We start from the raw sequence: 22388 nt of genomic DNA on the forward strand, positions 1-22388 counted from the left end.
AAATAAAAATGTTCATAGAGTATTGTTCAAAGTTTTTGTGCGTCTATTTTTGCCAAAAATAATTTGAGGGATTCAGATTAAACTTTGGCGACTGGCAGATATAGTCACTGTAGGTGTGCCATCTGTTTTTTTGACTCGACAGCCCTATTGTCACCGCTGGATTTTAAAATTTGAAACAAAAACGAGAAGTATTGGTTTAAAATGTAAAAGAACGTGAAAATTACAAAAAAACACAAGAAAACCTTGTATTGGCAGATTGAACAACTGAAGTCGGATCTTCAGAAGAAAGAGACCGAAATGGTTTCATTACAAACACGACTCGACACTTTGAACAACCAACAATCGGACAGCAGACAGCATATTGATGTGCTAAAGGAATCACTTACAGCTAAGGAGCAAAGGGCAGCTATACTACAATCGGAGGTAATAAATAAAAGAAAAAAACACCTTAAAACGTTCTCTGTTTCGTTAGCGCTTTGTCAAGATATTCTACTTTAGTTTGCTCACTTTCTGGTTAGTTTGGCAAGAAGTTTCCACTGTCGATTTATTGTTCGTGGATTTTACAGCTGGTATTTCCAGGAAAATCCCGCTTTACCCACTTTAACGATCGATCGGTGCCTTTGGGTTTTGATCGGCTTTTTCGACAGAACGGTCGATATTTCAGGAATTATAGGTGTTAAGGATATTGTGACAATACACTGAATATTCTAGGGTTTTAGCCTTGGGATGAAGTCATGTGTTGTATTTTAATCAAAGCAGATTTGTCTTGTTTTCTGTATTCAAGAACAAAATACGATATAGAGCTAAGTTGTAATTTTCCTTATTAGGCGTTAAATTGAATACTTGCCTTAAACTAGTAAATAACTGATACTGTATATACTTAATACTACAATTTCAATTAAACGTTATTTGATGTTTAAACGTTATTTGCTGCATATGATTGCTCTCAGTTTTCCTGCGTCATTAACTGTTTCTTTATAACTCTAATTTATAGTTTATTGCCAGCACGTCGTTAGCTAGCTGCTACTGCCGCCCTTTTAAATTTGATGGGTAGTACGAGCCTAGGCATACAATATACATCAGATTACGTTTGGGTAATCGTTTTATTCAACACACTGTGTAAAATAGGCTGTTGCTGCCAGACATAATGTATAACCAAGTATTGCTCATCCAGCAGTTTTATTGTTTACAATAAAACTGCTGGATGAGCAATACTTGGTTATACACTGTGTAAAATTTGGCGATGGGATAGCAGGTTTAGAAGCCCTTCTTTAAATTACGCCTTCAGACTTAATTTTGCTGTTCACCAGGTTGATTCTCTCCGCACGCGGCTGGATGAGAAGCAGCAGGTGATTGATCAGAAGCAGGAGCATCTTGCTCGCCTCCAGGAGGAGAGGAGCAGTAATGGATCCGAACTCTCCCATCTTCGCGACACTTTGGATGTCAAAGATCGAAAGATTGCAGTCCTCCACAAAAAGGTCCAAAAAGTTTCGAAATCGAGTTGTAACTAATTGTGACATTATACTACGGTTCAAGCCAGACCAAACTATACCTTTTTTGAAAATCAAAGAACTTCTGTCTAATTAAAAGCGTATAAAGTAACCTCATGCAACATACGTTGTGTTTGTCCTAAACTTTCGCCCATTAATATCTTTTTGCGCTGTGTAGTATTTTTCTTTGCAGAAACCTTTATCTAACCCACGTTTTGCAGATTGAGAGCTTAGCGGAAGTGGTTCGAGAAAAAGATCGTCAGATTACCGCCAACAGCGAGCGAATGAGTGCGTTACAGCAGGACTCGTCCACCAGTGATTCCGCCCTCTCCACCATGGAAGAAGCCTTAACCGAAAAGGTTCGAAATAAATACCAAAAAATGCGGTTATAGTTTGCATCTTGTTGGAAAATATAACAGTTTTTTTAAAATTGTCCGTTAGCGCCCTCTTCCGGGTGTTTATAAACTTGGATTGGTTGTACACAATGTGATGATACAATACATATTTGTTCTTCAAATTTATGTTTGAGGGAAAACGCATTTTGTGCCAAATATATAAATTTGGCGGTGGCGTGAAGAAGAACACCTAGCTTAAATTGTCGCCCCTTCTCATGTTAAGCTGTGTTTAACAGTTGAAATGAAATAGGCCTTTTTTACCTTTATAGGACAAAGTCATCGAACGTCTCCGCTCCTCGCAAGAATCCGCGGAGGACAAGTTCCGAGAAGAGGTGGATGATCTGAAAAAAGCCAAAAGAGCGCTTGAGAAGAGACTGGAAGGTTTACAAAAGAATCTTGCAGAAAAAGAGGTAACTTTCAAATTAGTATAGCCAGGTAGCAATTGTTTTCCAGAAAGCTTCTGTGCTCATTCTATGCACATTGAGTGAGGAATATCACACTTCGTCCATTGAAGGCGCTATACCGAATCAGCCGGTCACCAAGCATTCACCACCATATGGCAAGGCGTAGGCTAGAAAAATCTAGCTTCAGGGCTGATCCCAGTTATGAATTTATGTGCATCTTAACTGATACTGGTCAATCTGGCGATCCCCTACTACGAAGCTGACATGTGCAGCATACGAGGCAGGCAACGGTGCTTGTGATTCGACTTTCGGCGGATTCTCCACTGGGCCTGTGTAGCTCAGTTGGTAGAGCGCGAGTCCCGGAAAGACTCCTGTCGTGGGTTCGAATCCCACCGCAGGCTAGATTTTTCTAGCCTACGCCTTGCCATATGGTGGTGAATGCTTGGTGACCGGCTGATTCGGTATAGCGCCTTCAATGGGCCTGGCGTACTGTGATTTGAATGATTTAGTTTATCTTTTTGTGCGTTTTTATTTACCATTCGAAAAGACCTTTGAAAAAAATCCTTTTACTAACCTTTTACGGAACGAACTAAGTTTTGTAGCCATTGTTAATGAGATTGGAAGGATTGCAATGTTTTAAATTTTCATTTTCAGACATCTCTAAGTGAAGTCCAGGAGCACGCGTCATCCCTGGCATCATCCAGTCTCAAGAAAGACTCGAAGATGAAGCAAATCGAAATCTCACTTCAACAAAAAACTGAAGAGGTCGGCAGGTTGACGTCACAACTCAAAAAGGTTTGTATATGATCGAACTATTTTCTTTCACTGACATTCTCAACCAAGCTACACACTTTCGGGATTTTAAATGCCTTACATTCAAACGTTTAATAGTGTTTGTGTGTTTTTTAAACATCTTTTGTACCCGTCGGGCATTTCTTTACACCACCAACCAATTTTCGCTGCAACTGCTGTGTTTTCTGTCAAGTAAATTGTAATCCACAACCCTTATATGATTTAGCTTTCTTGCGTCTCGCAAAAGTGGTAGTTTTTTTCATATTTTATACAATTAGCTTGCAACAACAATGGTAGTAATATCGTAGGCGATTGTTCAGCGTTCCTCATTTCGAACTGAATACGTCCAACATGTCTTACTATTTACGTCCATATTCCCTTTTTGCTGTATTGCTTTTGTACGTGTAGCTTTCTATGTCAAAACATTTGATTTGACTGGGTTCAAGAATAGTAAGCTATGTGTATTAACCGGTTGGTTTGCAGGCCTCCGAAGAACATGAAGAAAATCAGGTAAGACTGCCTTGCCACTGCTGCCCGGCTAATTTTTTGCTTTTGCAACTACAGCAGTAGCAAAATTTGCTTGTTTTTTTTTTACTTTTGGGTGGAATGGTTGAGAATTTTGTTTGAAAATCTTCTAATTCTACAATTAATCTTGAACTTTGAATACAAATCTTTGGATTTGCTGGTGCCTGAATTTTTGAAGTTTAATTTGTTTTGAGTTTAATGCAACAAAACTTATTTAGTGGCTGCATTAGGTGCTTTGCATAGCAATGCTTCTAGCTTATATCACAAACCTATCATTTTTTTGCGGATAAAAACACTTTAAAAACACGATTTTTTTGCTTTAAATATGTTTTGTTCTTTTTTGTCAACGTTAACCCCTTTATGTAGTTTTTTGCCATACATCTTTTAATATTTACTAATTTTACCCCAAACTACCAACTGCATGCGCCTAACTGCCCGCGAATTTTGGCTCCAATGACGATTTTTTTCATCATTGTGTTGTCACACAGACTCAGCAATCAGTCGCTCTAGCGAAAACGAAAGAGGAAAGCAAAGAGAAGATTGAAGGATTGGAAAAAGCGTTGAAGGAAAAATCAGAGGAGGTAGAGACTGACGTCAATGACCTATGACCTTTTACTGACTGTTGATTTTTAAATTTGAATCTCGTTGCCTAGGTAACAAGGGGTCAAGGCGAGTTGGATCGACTGCTTGAAATCTTGAAGGAAACCGAAAACGAGAAACACAATAAGGACAAGAAAATAATGACTCTCGAGAAGTTGGTGTTTGTGTTTTGCAACTGATTGGTTTCATTGATTTAACGTCTGTGTTAAACTTTGCAGGCAAACCCGAGACTTAAATGGTCAGATTAAAACCCTTAACGCTCAGATGATTGACGAGATGAAGAAGAAGGGAGCAGCCCAGGATAAAGACCTTGCAAAGCTCCTTGTAAGTTATACAAAGAATTAGCTCACGAATATTCTAAACATAGAACCTAGGTCTACGAGCTCATGTTTTTGTGCATGTCAAATTTTCTAAATTCATTTTTCAAAAAGGGGTTTTAAACTGTAAAATTTCAGCTTATCTTAAACCACTTAAACTTCCCAACAAAAATTGAACGAAATGTGTAGTTTCTTTAAATTTGTTTGTTTGTCTAATTATGAATTTGCCTCACCTTTTTTAACAATTTTTCTGTGTTTGTTAAGCGTCAAATGAAGACAAGGGATGAGCGGATCGATGAATTGGAGGAAGCTCTGCGAGAGAGTGTCAGCATCACTGCTGAGAGGGAAGTTGTTCTCTCCAAGGAGGAGGACGCAAGACATAAAGTGGAAAAACAGGTGACTCCATTGTTAAACGAAAATAATCCTTTTTGATTCATTTTTCAACCTCTTGCTAAATACGTTTCCTATTCATACCTCTGCGTACCATCTTAATCTGGTTTCAATGGTTACACCAGTAATAAACTTTTTTTCCGCGGGAAACATGTTTCAAAAATCATCAAGATAGGAATTTGAACAGAATGTCCAAGACACGAGTTAAGCCCAATACCAGAAAAGTTTAGTTGGTGCTGGACTCTACTTTGATTTTAAATGTTTTTTCATAGTTGGAAGAGCTTGTCCGAGAATTCGAACAGACGAAGGCGATCCTCGCTCAAACCGGAGGAAAACTCACCGCATCTGAAGCTTCCCTCCACGAGAAGGAGAGGTTGATACAACAGATGAGGATTGAAAGGAGAAAGCATTTGGAAGAAGCGCTTGATGTCAAGTGAGCAAATTATATGCTACTTTCAAATTTGGGTTTTTAGGAAATTGTTTATCAAAGTTCACAACAGTGTCATATTCAGCGTTAGTTCCAATTTAAATTGGTGGGGTCGGTGAGTTTTAGAGGTGAAAATTATGCAACGGAACGTCAATTTAAGTTTCCTGTAACTGTACACCATCTTGAATTTGTGCGCGATTCTGTAGCTTTGTTTGATGTTTTTAAATACTGAAGATGCCCATTACATAGGTATATATTAAAATACGGTAGATGACTTTAGACTTCCACCATAACTTTCAGATCAAAGTTATCAATCTGTACATAAATCTGTACAGTACACTATTTTCTATTTTGCTTCCATGTTTTTTTTCATTTCACTTACCAATTATTTTGTGTAATAGATGCTCTAAGAGATCTAGTAAATGTTTTACAGCTAACTTAATAAATTAAGGGTTACCTACAACTGCGCCTATTTTCAGGCAACAAGCTCTTTTAGCGGCAATCAGTGAGAAAGATGCAAACATCGCCCTTCTCGAACTTTCCCAGTCTCGTAAACGGACGAACGCTGAAGAGGTTTGCTTGCTGAGACGGGAAAAAGATAAACTGGTACAACAACTCAAACAACAAGTAAGTCGGGAAACTTTAGACATGCAGTTGAGATCATAAGTCTATTTCGTCCTTCAACTGTCAGTACGTTTTTCCTACTCTTCTGTTTAATAACAGCGTTAAATTTTCAAATTTGTTTACGCGAGCTGATTAGGTTTGTACACAACATCCCACTTCCATTTTAGTGCCATTTTCTGTACTCTTTGATCACAAACGGTCACCAGAGGTCCCTAGAGTGCTTTCCTGTTTACTTAGCGCCAAATATGGTCAATAAGCGGCGATGATGCAACACAATTGAGTATGGCTCGATAATGGGCGCCGGGAAGCAGTCGCGTGGCGTGGGAAGAGCCGCGTTTCCGCTGCTTCAGTCGCGGTTGCGTCGAGATCCGTAACCTTAAGGAAGTGCGAATTGCCGTCGCGCCGTAATTGCATGACCGCGTCTCGGTGCACGCGTTTCGTGTTCGCCCGGTGTTAATTTAAGAAGGCTGCAAATCGGATCTCAACAAAAGGCGTCTGAAGCTCTTTGAACGCAAGCCTATTCCCACGCATTGCAGGTGCACGTATGCAAAGTGATAGGCATGAGCTTGGCCTTGCCGCAGTCTGTGAGCTAGGAAACTTGTTAGGTGTGAACCGATGCGTGTATTATTGCAAAGCTGCTTGTTTACCTCGGTTTGTGTTTTTCCGGGAAGCGAAAACTCCAGATCTGTGGGTGCTAAGTACTTAAACCTTCATAATACGACCTTGGTTTGCCATCTATTTTGTGATTTATCCGTTCCCAGCTTCTCCATTCACAATATGGCAAAATCTCTAACACTGGTGGTCAAAACGCTTGTGGTTCGCTGCGACTATGTGCTGTCTTGGTGCATTTAAATTCCTCCGAACTTTGCGTTTTTGGCAAGCGTTGCTGAGACTTCACAACCATACTTTCGCATCGAATATTTTTGCAGGTGTAGTTTGCCTAATTCGCTGAATCAAGATTTACGGATACATACTTCTCACAACATTTTGCATCTTCTTCACTTAGGCACAAGTGGTTGCTTCCTGTGCAAGCAACCGGTCTAAACTACTGAACCCGATCACGTAACAAACAACCCAGCAATTAGAATTCCTCAGGGCGCTAGTTTGCGCCTCGGCCGTGATTTAACTCCCGTTTTCCCGCGGATGATATTCAGCGGTGTTTGGCCTCGTGGCATTGTACCTCGCGCTGTTTAACCTCGAGTCCGCGGGTCAATTCAACAGGAAGGCGGTGATTTAGCGTAGAGCGGTCAGCGCCGATTGCTAACTATTGTCCCCGTAACCGGTGTTTCAGCAGCTGTTGGCTTGAAACCGCAAAAACAAATTGCCAACACGACTTGCTAACCTTCTCGCGGTCGTGTGATGATATTGTGGGAAGATTGTAACAGTAGGGGATAATTTGAACAGGTCGTGCACACATTTGGGAATTTTTAAAGCTGTTGTTGATGGATTCCTGATCACACGTTTAGCAGTGCCCGGTAATTTGTTACGAAAACTCAAAACACATGGCAGTGTAGCCCTGAACCAGTGGCAGTTATATGTTGACAACGATTGAATTGAAAACACACTTTAATTAAACCTGACAATGACAACTATATTGTGGCAACACTTCATCTTTTATGTTACTCGAGTGTTTATAAACGGGATTTACTGATGCAGCCTCTCACATTACTGACGACGGCATGAGCATTTTATATGTCGCCTTTTACGTCTATTTGAGCCATTATATTTGTCTTCAAACTTCCATAAAACCACTCAAAACATCTGCGTTGGTCACTTATGGCCGTTTCCCGCCATTTGATCAAACTAACATTGATGACATCATTTTAAGGAAGAGAAAATTAAATACGAAACCGTCAATTATTTCTATAGTCAGCTGCTGAGATTTGGGTAAACAACCTCAAGTCGTTTGTGGAACCGAATATTTTCCTTATTTTGCCGAGCCGTCAATTTGAGTGTCCAATTTAACATTCCATTGAGCTGTTTGTTGCTAAATTTGCTCCTCACATCTTTTGTTGTAGCCGAGGGCTGCCGCTAGAGGCAATAATGAGCAGGTGTAAGATATTGAAATGTCATATTTTGATGCCACGCTTAATTTATATCTGCCTATAGCAGGGCTTTTCAAATTGTGGGTAGCGGAATATAATTTTGGGGTCGAGAAACATCATGCGTTATTATATTTGTCACAATAAATGATATACGTGCGTAAATTTATTGTTTAAACATCATTCACGTGTATAGGCTATATCCATCAAGGGGTCGCGTGGAATTTTTTTTTCTAAAATGGGGTCGCAGAGCCAGAAAGTTTGAGAAGCCCTGGCCTATAGTGCTCTGGCCAACACCACCAATGAAAGTGTTTGATAGAATGTATTGTTATTCAAACATATGGTAATATCATACGTCTCTAGGGATTCCTTGTACATTTTCACCATATGAATTACAAAATTCTGTTTTTACACAAACGCTATTACCATAATTATGTTTTGGTCGCACGTCTTAATATTGGTCGAGTATTGAAGCCGTTGTTGCTGCAATTTTCAAGTTTTTTTTAATTTCCTATTTGTGTTGTTATAGATGTGATTACTGCTAGCAAACCGAATGCCTGCTTTTTTCTGTTTTAAAGTAACAACTAGGTAACAAACGGTTCTGACCAGCAAGTTTCTTTCAATATTCAAGTGACTAAATTTAAGTTAATCTTTCACAAAGCAACTAATAATTGACACTATAATTTCCCACGTGGATTTTGTTCCTTCTATAATAGCACGCTGTCTTCAATTGGCTAATAACAATTCTTTACCAACTCTCGGGTCACGAACTTTTAACTCAATGCAAATGACTAAGCGCAATTCACATCGTGAACACCGGAGCTGTTATTATAAGTAACCAAAATGGCTAACGTACACATTCAACACAATAGGTCTTCTTATCTTTAATCACTCTTCGCGGAATAACCAATCAGCAGCACTTGAAATGGCCGAGTTATCTTAAGTGCCGTCTGGTCTTTAGCATTTGTGCGTCCAGCGTCGAAACAATAGAGATGCTTTGTACGATGATCGTGTATTAAGAGCCGACACTTATCATTTCATGCCCAGGTCGGTGTTAAAATAAGGTGTGGAGTACAGGAATGCCGTTGGACGTATGTTGTTACGCAATCTTGGTGGGAATACTTTAAATTGAACTCGAATTTACAAATTAATGCCTTTTTGGGTGATTATAGGTCGTTTTCCGTATTTTTAACACCGACGTTTTGGCTTGAATCTTATTTGAAGAATTTCTACAGATTAAATATCACCCAATTTGTTACTTCTTAATGGATTGCAATTTTGAATGTCCACGTCCCTTTCTATGTTATATTTTATCGCCCCTAAAGCGCTACTAACTGTTCAGTTTAGTTGCTTAATTTGCCTCTTTGTTATTGCTGTTTGTTTTGACAGACCCAGAACCGCCTGAACCTGATGCAGGACGCAGCGGACACACCCTCGCCACACCCACCGCAAAGCAGCAAATCACAGCAGGGCAACGGCAAGACACGTTACAGACCCAACAGTGCTGAAGTAAGTTTTGTGTTTTCACAAACACCTTGCACTTTTTTGTTTTGGTCACAGAAAAAAATCAAGACACAATTTGCTGACGCGGCAAATTTTCACGTCTGTGTTGTAAAGACCTAGGGTTATAATAAAAAGATTATTGTGTTTTAACAAACCGAATCGTGTGTGCTAATTAGATTAAGTTGTGTAAATGCGTTTAAAAATTCAAAGGGATATCATTTATGCTTTACGGTGCTCCAAATTATTCATACAAAAATACGTTAAAGGGGATCGAATATTGAAACAGTCCTGCGAAAAGCGTGCACCTATGACGATAACATAACGCACTTTGCCGTAACAAATACATTCCTTCGCGACAATTGTAATTCAGTTCTACGAACCTTAACTGTCGCGAGATGACACCAACTAAACGATGGCCAGGCGGCTGAAAAATCCCCATACAGAATCGCTGCAAAATAGGCGGCAATTTCAGCACCAATTTTCGGCGTAGCGCAATGATCTCGCCCGAAATAACCGCACTGCAACGGTAATTAACCTACCGGTGAACTCTGCGTTTTATGGTTTTCGCACACTTGAGTCAAATGTGACCGGTATTGTGTGGGATTGGCTTGCGCACAAATAATGGACTAATTAACGCAGGAGACCATGGTCGTTTGATGTTGTAAGTTAGTTGGTGGAATTTTTGCCTTGCGTAATGGCTAAAATGCGCCTAGTAATAAGATATCAACGCACCTAGTACTTGATTATGAAATTTTATGACCGTTACGTCAGTTACGTTGGACCTTTGGTGGGTCTATTTGGATGTATGTTGGGTGATTCAACTGCAGGTAACGTTTCTTGGAGTCTTGCTTTTTACCAAACCATGTCTTGTTGTCTAACGAAGGTCTATTCGTAGCCGCAAAATCGAAACCCAATTCGTTCATTTTTTTCAATCTTTTCTCAGGACGACGGCGAAGGGATATGGGCGTGACGTCACACAATACACGATAAAAAACAATACCGCTAAAACCAGCGAAGCGTAACACTGCAATCCATCAAGCAGGTTCGGTGGAATGACACGCGCACATGCGGAAGGCGTCCTCATAAAAAACACATATTGCCCAGCAGCCTAAATTTATTTGTAACAATTTTTTGTGATAACCTCCCGTGGAATGTTTTGTTTGTTGAACTTTTTTCCTTGCTTTTATTGCTTGGTTGCACTTCTCTCTTGGCATGGTATTCCGTTTACTTTTATACTTAGCCTTGCAGACACCATTGCAGTCTAAAGAACATTTTCAGTCTACCTGATGTGTGTGTTTCGCTTTGGCATTTCAGTGCTTAACAGAAACATTATAGATTTTAGCTCTGCAATTATGCCAAAGCAGTTTAAAAAGGAATAACTATACCCTTGTTTGCCCAAACTGATTTATTTACATGCGTTCAAAAAATAAATGTATTATTTTCTCACATTACGCGCTTTAAATCTTCGCAATCTGCACGAACCTAACCTAAAAGATGTAGCAAAGCGCTGGCTTTCAAACTGCCTAATTGTTTGTACCGCGAAATTCTATAGCCCTGTTGCAGTTTTTTTTTACACTTCCAGGGCTGAAAAAATGCAGAAGCCCATTTAACCTCTAAATTTCTTCCATATCTGCCAATCTTATTTCAGTGTTAATACGTTTGACTTTGGTGCCATAAAGGTTAACTGCGTTGCTTTTATGCTACACCTGCCAGTATTACCAATTTGCCTACTGCCCTAAGGTTCTTTTTGAAGCCCTAGGTTACCATGAATTACTGATAAACGATAGTACATAATTTATACATCGAACTTTTTTTACATAAGTTATACATACTAACCCACGTGCTTGGACTTACTTCATATTTATTACCACTTCTGTAGTCGTACTTGTACTGGAACTTGTACATTGCATTTGGACGCTGTACTAGTACTTCATTTGAATTTGACCTACACTAACTTGCCAGTCGTATGGACACTCACCAAGCAAAGTATTGTTTTACCCACTTGGAACGCCACAATTGCCCGTTTTTGTATAATACTAAATTATAAATATCTAACTCAAAACTCTATTTCCATCAATACCAATACACATGAATCAACAGAAGAAAAAATATCCTCACTTACGCCTGTTTTTCTTCTTGAAATTATACTATCCAGCCAATTTTCCTCTCGAGCCGGTGCCTTTTCCTTTTGCGTCTGCTGTGCGTTTGTGACGTCATGTGATGACGTATTTCGTTCGTTGCGCAATGCAATCCCGCCGATCGTGACGTGTTTGACCTGGATGGCATGTGTGTCGTGTCGTTGTGAGTAAAATCTCTATCTCTGTTGTGAAAGTTCTGTCTATGCTAGGTGGACCTTTCCCTACGATCCATGACAAGCTCCTTTTGACAGTTTATGTTAGCCGTGCATTTAATCATTTATGAAGGTAAAAGTTGGAATTGTCTCGTGTTTACTATGCAACAAAAAACAAAATACCTTGAGACCCTTCGAATGAGATATATGCAATAGGCAACAACACAATATTCAAAACCGAATACGTTAGCCCTGTAAAAAGCGTTTCAGTTTGGCCAAGATAGAAAAAAAAAAAAAAAAAAACGCTCAAAACAACTTTAATTTCGGTTGTAAGTCGTAAATCATTTCGTCGATCTGTAATTTACCACGATATGAAGCTGTTTGTCCGATTAAATGCGTTGTCTATGCGTCACACTGCGCTTGCAAAACCTTGTTTACTTCCACATTAGGGCCTGAACGAACATGTTTGGACAACTTAACCTACCAAATAGCGCATTGAAATCCGATCTTAAAAGTATTTGCCGAAACTTGCCAACTAAACGACCTTCTGTCACGCGATGTCGCTCGTTACCGCATCATTTCAGACCCGCGCGAAACGCGACACCCTGGCAATGTTTCGCGCGCAACCGTACACTTGAAATCTGAGCCGTCATTGCAATCGTCGCATCATCGAAGAATTTCAATCGGCGCTGTGACGTTGCACGGCAGGCATGTAAGATATTTTATTGTACTTTTCAAGTTGGGGTTATTGACCCCAGTAAGGCGTTCAGAAGGCTTATAAACATAACCAACTCTCACAAAAGAAATTAGTTTAGCTCTAAATCTAAACAGGTTATTACAAAAATTAATTTGGGCCGATGTTTTACATTTGTGACCATATTATTAACCGTATATACTGTACATTAAGTGTTTCGACCTTAAAGTCTCCAGCTTATTGGCTACTTTTATATTGGGACCCTATTGTTTTGAATATTAGCCAAAGCAACCCTTAAAACTGCCAAATTAGGTTTTCTTGGTTGATAGTCTCTTTTCAACTGCTAATTGAGAAAGTACGTTTTGGGGTAGTTTCTGATCCGCCATTGCGCTTGGTACTTTATTGTTAAGTGCGGTTCCACCAGAAATTTTTAGTGTATATTTTTCACCAACTTTTTTTTCAGAAGTTGGTGTCATTGGCCCCGGTGAGGCGTTGATCAGTTACTATTTTCAACAAAAGCAAAAGCATAAAGTGTACTTGGAAACAAAACTGTGTTGAGACATTTTTGTACATTTGCTCATGAGACAAAACAACCAAACCGTCCAAAAAAGGTGTTTCGGATGCCAATTGAGAAACTGCGTTAGGGGCTAGTTTCTGATTAGGCATGACGATTGTTAGCCTATTGTTAAGTTCTGTCCCAAACTGGAATTTTAAGTGTATATTTTTTCCCAACCAGGCTTCACATTTTCTGGAAAGCTCCAAATAAGCGCAAGTAACACCCGGACAGGTCGGCGTCGCAGGGAACCACCCCTTGCGCCTGACACACCAATACAAACTCCCCAGTTCAAAAATAAACGCACCCCTGCCGTGTACAAATGCTTTGCCAAACGTCACAGTATTAACGCACACTTGAAATGCGTTTCCTATTTAGGATTGCGGACATTTTTGTTTAACCCCATGTACCCAGATGCCGCCCTAACTCGTCACGCTGTCTTGAAAGGTACCCCGCCCGCCGGCTTCTTTCACCAATGGAAGGTGGGAGTTTAAAAGTCGCGGGAATTGTTTTTGGGCGCGTGTTTCTTTGTCAAGTGGCGACTTGACCGATCTGCATTCTCGAATAACATTTGCTGAGAAATAAGTTACTTTGAATATGCGGGCATAACCTGCTGGCTCACCTTTCGTTTGAAATGTGTTAGTGTGTTGAGAACTTGAGGTGGAGACTTCCGCGACGCGCAAAAGAGCGCAGGCGCCGTGGTTATGCCCATTCACAAATATGTTCTCTAAACCAGGACTTTTAACCTGGGCGTTGTGTATAAAATTACGTGTGCGGTATGAACTTTGTCAGCCCATGCAGAGTTGCAAATGGGTCGGGCTTTTTGGATCGGGTTTAGGTTCGAACCTAAGTTAAAACAAAATGGGCTTGATTCGGGCCTGACTTTACAGTTAGGCTTATTTATGTTGCAGGTTCGTCAACATTCTGGCCTAATTCGGGCTTTGTTGTAAAAAAAGGGTTCGGCCGGTTTCAGGGTAGTTTACTCACAACTCTGATACAAAGCATTATAATATGTTTGTTGGTGAAAAATAGCTGTTTTATTTCAAACGACTATTGTAAACTGAGGCGGTGGAGTAAAAACATTAAAAAGCTTTGCACCATACAAATTCCAAACATCAGTAACAATTGTATTAATTCATTGACGTTGATATTGCATTTTGTCGTGTTTAAACAACATATATTAATGTAAACGGTGATTCTGACTTCGAATCTAGCATCGCATACTGTATTAAAGTCGTAAAGAAAACCGCTTTAATTTCTGGCATGTGTCAACCAACACTTGACAGATAGACTTGTTTACCTCGGCAAGAACAGTAACGTTGACATTGCTCCCACACCAGTCAGTCAATTGCAAGTGCTTTCATAATTAATCCACCTTTATCTCTTGCCTTTGGCGCCGACTTTTACCAAAACTATAACGAAACCGTCCGGTTTGCCGTCTTTAAGTTGACGCAAACGATTCGTATTGAAATGATAATTTGGATTAAGTCATAGACTTTAAATACGTGCCATTCACAATCAATGGGATTTCGAAATCACTTCACTGCCAAACAAGTTCTTTGCATTGAATGTTGTGTAAGTGTATTGGCTGAAAGCACGTTTGACGGAATGCAACAAAGTATAGCTGCCACGCATAAATAAGACCAAACTGCCGTAGTGTCAACTGATATGTTCATTTAAAGTGTATTGGGTTTAATTTTTCAGCATTAGTCTGTCTTCGATGTGGAAAAGGCCTTAATGTGGGAAATTTCTTTTACTTTCAAGGCGTGCTTAACGCTTACGAAAAACAATATGTTCAAATGGAAGTTATGAAAATGTTAAAAAACAAAACAAGTGCACATCAAAAGACACAAGTTTATTCTTGGATCACGATACGACCTCAAAGTGCACAAACTTTACGCGGGCCCAGGAAAAGAGGATCAACTTCGGTTGTCGTGATCGTCGAATACTTATAATCGGAACAAGGTCCTTCGCGCATTAAAGACTTAGACCACCGCCGTAGCGATTAATCTGATTCAGCAATTTTCATTGCTCAAGAGCAACTTCTAAAGAGACCGCAATCACAGCGTCAAATCTTCAAGCCGTGATCGATGTCCGCTTGTGTAAAATTCCATTACTGCTGATGGTGTCAGCTCCCGAACCACGGTAAATCAAATCATAGCTCGCCACAGGTCCGGATTAAGCCTGACCTATCGTCCTTCCTGTCATGCGAGGTGTCGCGGGCTTTTTGTTAGCGCGTGATGTTCATCAATCTGCACTGACGGCTATGGGATTTAAGTTGGGAATAAAATGTGGATGCAGGTTGTTGTTTGCGAAAACTGGAGACGTTTCGCCGACAATCAAAATATGGACTTCGTTGCCTAGTATTTGACATTGTATTCATTGTAAATGTCATTGTAGACATTTTGTACACACACTTTAGATTGCTTAACGTTTTATACTGACGGTATTTTTATCAATATGATTTTAGAATTTAACAATTTCCAAAACAGTGTTTTAGGAACTGGCTGTTTTGGGTTCGTGAACTTTTTACTGACTGTATTTTTAGCCTCAGATAGTGTTAGTTAACAAATTGTTTGAACAGTATGTTAAGAACCGGATCGAACCGGATAAATTCTATCCCTGGATAAAACCTTTTTTGAACGTTTAACAGAAATGACTTTCAATGTGACTTCACAACTGGTAATTTCCCTGATATTTTAAAAGTTATTTTTAGAATGAAACGATATGCCGATCCCGGTATCGAAACACATGCTATGTGATAAATACATAAATGAGAAATGGGCATTTTTGGAAAGTCTCTCCCTGGATTATTACCAGAATACTGCCATTCAGCGTTTAAGTGCTTTATAAGTCGGATTTTTCTCTCAAATAAGCGCGAAAACATCATCCATCAAAAAATCGTCAATGACGCAGCACTGACGAACTTGCGTAAAGTCGACTGACTATATTTCCAAGAAATGACCACTACGTGGCGCAGCGGGTCTTACTGAATTATATTTTTCAAGAATTACAGACATAAAAAAACCCTGATCGGGATTCGTCCCCGGGAGAGTCCTGGGTTCGAACCCCGTGAAAAAAAAAAAAAAAAAAAAAATTAGACGATTCCTGGGTTCGAACCCCGTGAAAAAATATAGACGATTATCGACAGGGAGATGGCCGAATGATTTTAGGCACTGCATCCATACACGCAAAAAATCGGAAGTTGTACACGACAATGTCCTTGGTTCAAACCCCGTTAAAACACGACCAATATATAGTTATGTGGTAATTTTGTTTTGTCGAATAAACGAACAAAAATTTAAACAATCTTTTGGATACGTGCATGTACCCGTTATTGTCCCCCATTGTGTTGTATCGCTGTTTCACTTTTCCTCAGCACTTGAGCGCATATAATCATAGTTGCGGGGTTGCAGCACAGCCTGCTTGTTAAGAACAATTTGTCAGCACCGGGACTCAAGCTGCTTCGGCAAAGTTGTTGACGAGAACAGCGTGCGTTATTTGTTGATAAACATCTTGCACGGATGGACCAACACATAAGCCCGTGCGCTGAGCGACGATTTAGTGCAAACCCGACCGAGTGTTTCTTTCACAGTGACTCGAACCATAAAGTAAAGCCCCCCATAGTCACGATTTAGCCCCAACCCCGATTAAAACGCATAGTTCTGTTCAGTCTATGACGTCACAAGGTGATTGACGTGTTTCGATGACCGTATATGGGCAGGAATGAGGTTCAGGTAAAATTCAGAAATTAGACGTTTGTTTTTAACCCTAAATAGTATTGAGCGCTTAGTTAAAGTCTCTCCGCTTTTAGATTGTAATTATCAGATACCAAACGCGGGTAAGGCTTTACCAAATCGTTCTAATATTGTTTTCGGGCAATGGCTTTATCAAATATTTACATTATGTTGAGCAGATTCTGGTTGCAATACAAGCTTTCTTAGTTTTCCATTCTATTTTCTGTGTACAGAAGGATACGCGTCGCGAACCTTTGGCGACTCAGTCTAAAAAAGCTACACCGACCTACGTACTTTAACGTATCTCGTTCAAGTGCTTTTGAACTGGCGGGAACACTGTAGTAGGAAGTTTCGGCTGCTGACTAACGTGATACTTTTACGGATCCGACGTGATGTTTACGCAACAAAACGGGATTAGAAGTTATTCATTTCCTCGTGAGATTCTCCCACTGAACATGGACGTTTGTCCGTTGGACCGCAAGGGCCCATTCACGACCACATGGACTGACAAACCCGCTCTAAGCCGGTGTTGTCGTCAGAAATATTACTAATGGATGTTTCGCTTCCTTAAACTAATAGGCATCGGAATTGTATGTGTCAGTACGCATGGCGTATATTTATCTTGATACACTCTTGGAAATCAAGCTTGTTCTTAAATTCACTTGCAAACAAACGTTCAATTTAAAAACAATCGAAATATATTTGTGGTGACCGATATAGCACTAAGCTGACAAAACACATTTTTGCCAAAGTTTTTAACGCTTTACGATTTACCAAAGCTTTTCAGCCAACATACCCAAAAAAATACACAACAACCACTTGTTAAGTTGAAATAATCAGTTTTTGCCTAATAAGTCACCCCGCGCATGTATCTTTCTTTACTTCCCCCTTTCAAGGTAATTCCAAAGTTAATACGTAATGTCACGTCATCGCCAGAATTCGTCGACCCTTGACCTCAGTCAATACACCACAGTCACCACTAGGGTTTCTCAAATTTGCCACTTTGGCTTATCCCGGGATTCCGGGACAAAAACAACCTCAATCCCGGGATCCCGGGATATCCCGGGATTTTATTAGATTTTTGTTAAATTTATAATATTAGTTTGTTTGTTTCATTTTTATTTCTAGTGGGCCGGCAAAGCATCAATGCAATATGTTCAGAAGGCCACCGTAGAGCAGCCTGTTATTTTCTAAGTTAATTGAATATTTTTTTAAGTTCAAATCAGTATTCAAATTAGTCAGTTGGTAAGTCCAATTTAGTTCAACCCATCAGGTTCCAGCTACTGAGATAGGATTAGAACCCACAACCTTGTGACACACGTCGATGGCGCTATATAACCACACCGCCGTCTTGGAATTTTACAAATTGCCAGATTTTTACCAACTGGAGAGCTATAGCGCGAATTTGACTAACTGGGTTCTAACACTGTTGTAATGTTCGCAACAGCAGAACTATTTATCATTCCTGTTTGAATTGTTGCAAGAAACCTCGGTGAACACTTTAATTCACGGAAACCCAGTGGATGTCGCGCCTCTGGTTGAAGAGTGCAACTAAAAAAGCATTCAATTTTTGTCCCGGGATATCCCGGGATAGAATTTTTTGCTAAAATTGTCCGGGATTCCCGGGATCCCGGGATCCCGGGAGAGAAACCCTAGTCACCACATCGACAGGTGACGACAATTGCTCACGTCCCCCTTACCCGCAATCGTCTGGGTCAAGTTACCTCGGTGCTACGACCCCTGCGGCTCCTTTGGATAGCTTTCCTCCTCTTCAGCTGATAATCTTCACCCCACTCGAACAGACAAACCCCGTGACGTAAGCAGTGAGGTCACTATCGGTAGGCGACTACGTAAATCGAATTCCGGCGAGAATATCAAGTTGGTCCAAGTTGTTTCTTTCGGTTAAATTTTACTTGTTTTGTTGTGGCGCGGTACGTGATTTTTAGGCGCTTTAAGGATTAGAGCGATTTGGTAATTCGGAGGAATTTGTGCGGGAAACCGGATCGCATTTTCAACCTGAATCTTTGCTTTGATCCCAATGTTAAGAGTCCGTGTGTGCGTCAATTTGTTACAATGCTTCAAAGCTTTCGGTGACGTACGTCCGATATCGACCAATGTATCTGGCTAGTTGTAAAACCATCAATAAGATGATCTTAATTGAATAAAGAACATCAATTCATATTTTAAAATTATTGAGATTATGGGTTGCTCTGGTCGGCATGCAGATAAGGTCAATCCTTGAATAAACAAGACCCGTATCTTGTTTATTAATCAGTCTTGTGTTTACTAACATAAATAATGCTCTAGGGTGGGGTGCAAAGACAAAAATCGCTAGCTCAAAATATGGTTTGCACGCCGCTTTACGTTGAATACCGGGATATTTAACCTTGGCCGCATTGAAACGGTGGCTTGGTTCTGAACAGAAGCGGTTTCACCAGCACGATCCAAAGCAAACTGTCGAGAAAATCAAGCTGATCGGTTGGCATTAAGTTCCACCAGACACCAATCACCTGGTTGTGTTCGCCAAAAAGCCGCTTTTAATAAAACCTTTGCAATGTTGTGATGGAACAGCTGCTGATGGGCGTGTCGCTGTCTTGATCCTGACAGATTGAATCACAGGGTCGAGTGGCCGAGCCATGCAGCTGTGATTGGGTATCTCCTTTGGCGGGAAAGTCGTTGGGTGCTACTTCCACGGCCATGGCCCCAATATTACAGAGGATTAACCAAGACAACAACGATTTGGATCGACCGCATACGATAAGGGACCCTACCCCTTACTGCGTCACATTCACGACCATCTAGTGCTTTTCTGGTGTCCGATAACGCCTCAAAACGGAGTGGACAGTGTTTAGGGCGCGTTAAGCCGATGTTGGACACTGAGACCGTCGCGTGAGTGACCGTCGTTTGCGCAAACGAACTTTGACCTCCGTAATGAGGATGGTTGGTGAAAAGTTGGGTGAGGAGCGAAACCCGAAACCAGCAAAATACGCCGGGCGTTCATCAAGTCGCAAATTGACAGCATGGTGAAGTTTTCCTAGAGCTTAATCGACGTTTTTCGTTTGTCGAACCGAAAGGCAAACATATAGATACCTGACTAAAAATTTTTCAAGACATTCTCAGAAGTCTTGATTTACGATTCAAGATTACGTCATCTAAATAGCGTCTTTGAATAAGCCTTTTGAACAAATGCAAACACAGATCGTGACTATTTTGATTAGTCTTGTTTGCAGTGACAATTGTGCCATTACCTTTCGCTTTGTGTTTGTGAAATAGAACGGGATATAGTTTGTACATTTTCACATACTCTATTCACCAAGGAAACTCTTTGTCATTCAACTTTGTCGAGGCGAAAATAAACAAACGTCTACTCGTGGCAAAAATGTGGCCATGCGCGAATTGGTCACGTTTTCATTTGATTTTCGCGTGAAAATCGGAAATTTTAGGGACTTTTTCACTTTCACAGACACTTAAAACGTTGCTGCAAAACGTTTTCGTTTTGGGTTCACCCTATTCAGGCGTAAAGACTTTAATAAATGTAAAAAAGCTCTTGTGTGTTTTTCAAATTTCAAGTTTTATTTTAGTTTTGCAAATCATTTTTTTCTGTAAGCAAACTTCTGAAACTTCACAAACGGCCCCGCATTCCCACAGGTTTTCGAAAAGACTTCTTAGTCCAAATCTATACTTGACTTGTGCAAAACAACCTCATATAACACCAGGTCAGCATGTTTGCTACGGGACAAACCCTCTTTAACCCCTTCATGGATTTTCACACACTTTTCTGTGATCAGCAGTTCACACCTTGAAACCATCGACTTTTCACACCCAATAAACGCCTAATTGTGTTTTCGAATCAACATTTCCAGTTAGCGATGGTAAACGCAAATTAACCTCGCCGAAAAAGGTCAAGTGTGTTCGGTAGCAGTCTTTTCACCATTAGCCTCATGCATCTTGACAGCTGGGACAGTTTCAACTGTGCGGTTTAAAGGGTGGCGTGTGATTGATAAGGTTTTGGGTGTTTTTGCACGCTACCACTCGTAAAACACGGTGTAATTTGGAGAGCAAATAACCCTTACTGCACGGTAGCTTTTCTGGGTCCTTAAAAGGGTATTTGATGGCATCTTAAACTATTCGAACCATTTAGGTAGAAATGTTGTACCCTAACTCGATAGGTTTATAACCTTTGTATGCTTTCTTAGTGACTTCAAGATTTGTAAAAAGACTATAGTTTTTATTGCAATGTTTTGGTTTTTTACCCCAACAAACAGTGGCACCATTTAGCTATAGGATTTGAATTCAAATCTTGATAAACAAAGACCATTTATGGTTTACATGGAATTTTTCTTGGTTTGGTGTAACTTAATTTGTAGCGGCTTGAAAAAAGACTTACTATATTCCCAAAAAGTACTAGCCTTGAATTAAACACAAATTTAATTTTAATAACATCGTAATTTGTCATTTTTGCTTCTGCCTAAAGTATGTTAGGGCGTTGTTCAAACCCACCAAGTTCGAAAAAAAATCTGAGCTGAAAAACGAGCGTAAACTGGCCTTTTCAGCTGATTTGTGCATAAACTCGATTGACTTAAGCTGTGACATATTAGTTAAGCCATTCTCTTAACGGTAGTTGCTGGATTGGGATTAAGCTACGATTTGGTAATTAGCTTATCTGTAGGTGGTATTTCTAGCAAATTAAAACTTTAAATCGAGCGCAATACCATTTAAATCCTATGTTGTTTCACCAAACATATAAATCAATGTGTTTTCACAACTTTTGTAAGAATTGCACATTAAATGTGTTTGAGGTTGTTAATTTTAAGCCGGAAGGTACAATACAACTAACTTAACGCCATTTCATCGTAAACACTTGAATATTTTTGATGCTACGTTTTGCATTCGATTTTTTAATGCTGCGTTTTCAAGAGGGCAATATATCAAGATGGGAATAAAAAAAACACACAAAATATAACCACTTTGTAAGGTATAGTTTATGGCCACATATTGGGTGCAAAATTTAAAGTAAGTTTAGGTTTGCCACTGACATTTATTTTCACCCTTTAAAAAAGTGGGATTCGGACAGAGTTTATTTCATAAAACTATGACTAGCTTTATCTTAGTCTAGTTTTCTTGTTAATCGTATCACGTTAAACTTCACTGTATCACTAGGTTTTACCAAACCACGTGTAGATTTAGTTCAAATCCGGTGCCACAATTAAACAAATCCAATGTTATTTGCGGTTTCAATACCTCACCGATCGCACCTTTTCCGAGACATCTTCACTAAGCAATGTGTATTTCTGACATCATAATCGCATTGGACGAGATTTCGAACTACAACAAGCAAACGGCGGCGTGCCTTCGCGAACAGGCGTTTGTTGTGCGCAAGGTATCGAATGTAAATTAACTTTTTTTCCCAGCAGCTTAATCGCCATTTTTTCACGCTTTCGTTCTCAAGCGGAAATCGAAAACTGTACCAATCGTGTTTGTCTACAAAATCGCATCCTTCAATCCGGATCACCCAGAATTTAATCCAATTTTCGGTCAGTCACATCAAGCGACCAAATCCAATAAAACAGATTTTTTGCGACCTTTCAATTCATTGACTTGATAG

The 22388-nt window shown here is 39.9% G+C and overlaps 1 protein-coding gene and 1 non-coding gene across 4 annotated transcripts in view; both read left to right on the forward strand.

Moving 5' to 3' along the window:
• Nucleotides 1-15602, forward strand: part of LOC145224359 (ELKS/Rab6-interacting/CAST family member 1-like) — a 38456-nt gene extending 22854 nt beyond the window's left edge. The window contains exons 11-24 of one of the 3 annotated variants that reach the window (XM_080090838.1): nucleotides 256-423; nucleotides 1311-1478; nucleotides 1712-1849; nucleotides 2155-2295; nucleotides 2944-3084; nucleotides 3565-3591; nucleotides 4095-4187; nucleotides 4260-4360; nucleotides 4425-4530; nucleotides 4788-4919; nucleotides 5186-5346; nucleotides 5820-5967; nucleotides 9396-9515; nucleotides 14751-15602. In XM_080090838.1, coding sequence (XP_079946964.1) covers nucleotides 256-423; nucleotides 1311-1478; nucleotides 1712-1849; nucleotides 2155-2295; nucleotides 2944-3084; nucleotides 3565-3591; nucleotides 4095-4187; nucleotides 4260-4360; nucleotides 4425-4530; nucleotides 4788-4919; nucleotides 5186-5346; nucleotides 5820-5967; nucleotides 9396-9515; nucleotides 14751-14756 — 1650 coding nt within the window. In that variant the 3' untranslated portion in view covers nucleotides 14757-15602. Of the gene's footprint in view, nucleotides 1-255; nucleotides 424-1310; nucleotides 1479-1711; nucleotides 1850-2154; nucleotides 2296-2943; nucleotides 3085-3564; nucleotides 3592-4094; nucleotides 4188-4259; nucleotides 4361-4424; nucleotides 4531-4787; nucleotides 4920-5185; nucleotides 5347-5819; nucleotides 5968-9395; nucleotides 9516-10452; nucleotides 11841-14750 lie in introns of those variants that run through there. The other 2 variants (XM_080090836.1, XM_080090839.1) reach the window with 2 other exon arrangements.
• Nucleotides 2617-2690, forward strand: Trnas-gga (transfer RNA serine (anticodon GGA)). Its single transcript has one exon. It is a non-coding gene; the product is annotated as a tRNA-Ser (tRNA).
• Nucleotides 15603-22388: the final 6786 nt, after the last annotated feature.

Source organism: Phallusia mammillata, chromosome 4 (genome assembly GCF_965637545.1).
Source record: "Phallusia mammillata chromosome 4, kaPhaMamm4.hap1.1, whole genome shotgun sequence".
Lineage (NCBI taxonomy): Eukaryota > Metazoa > Chordata > Ascidiacea > Phlebobranchia > Ascidiidae > Phallusia > Phallusia mammillata.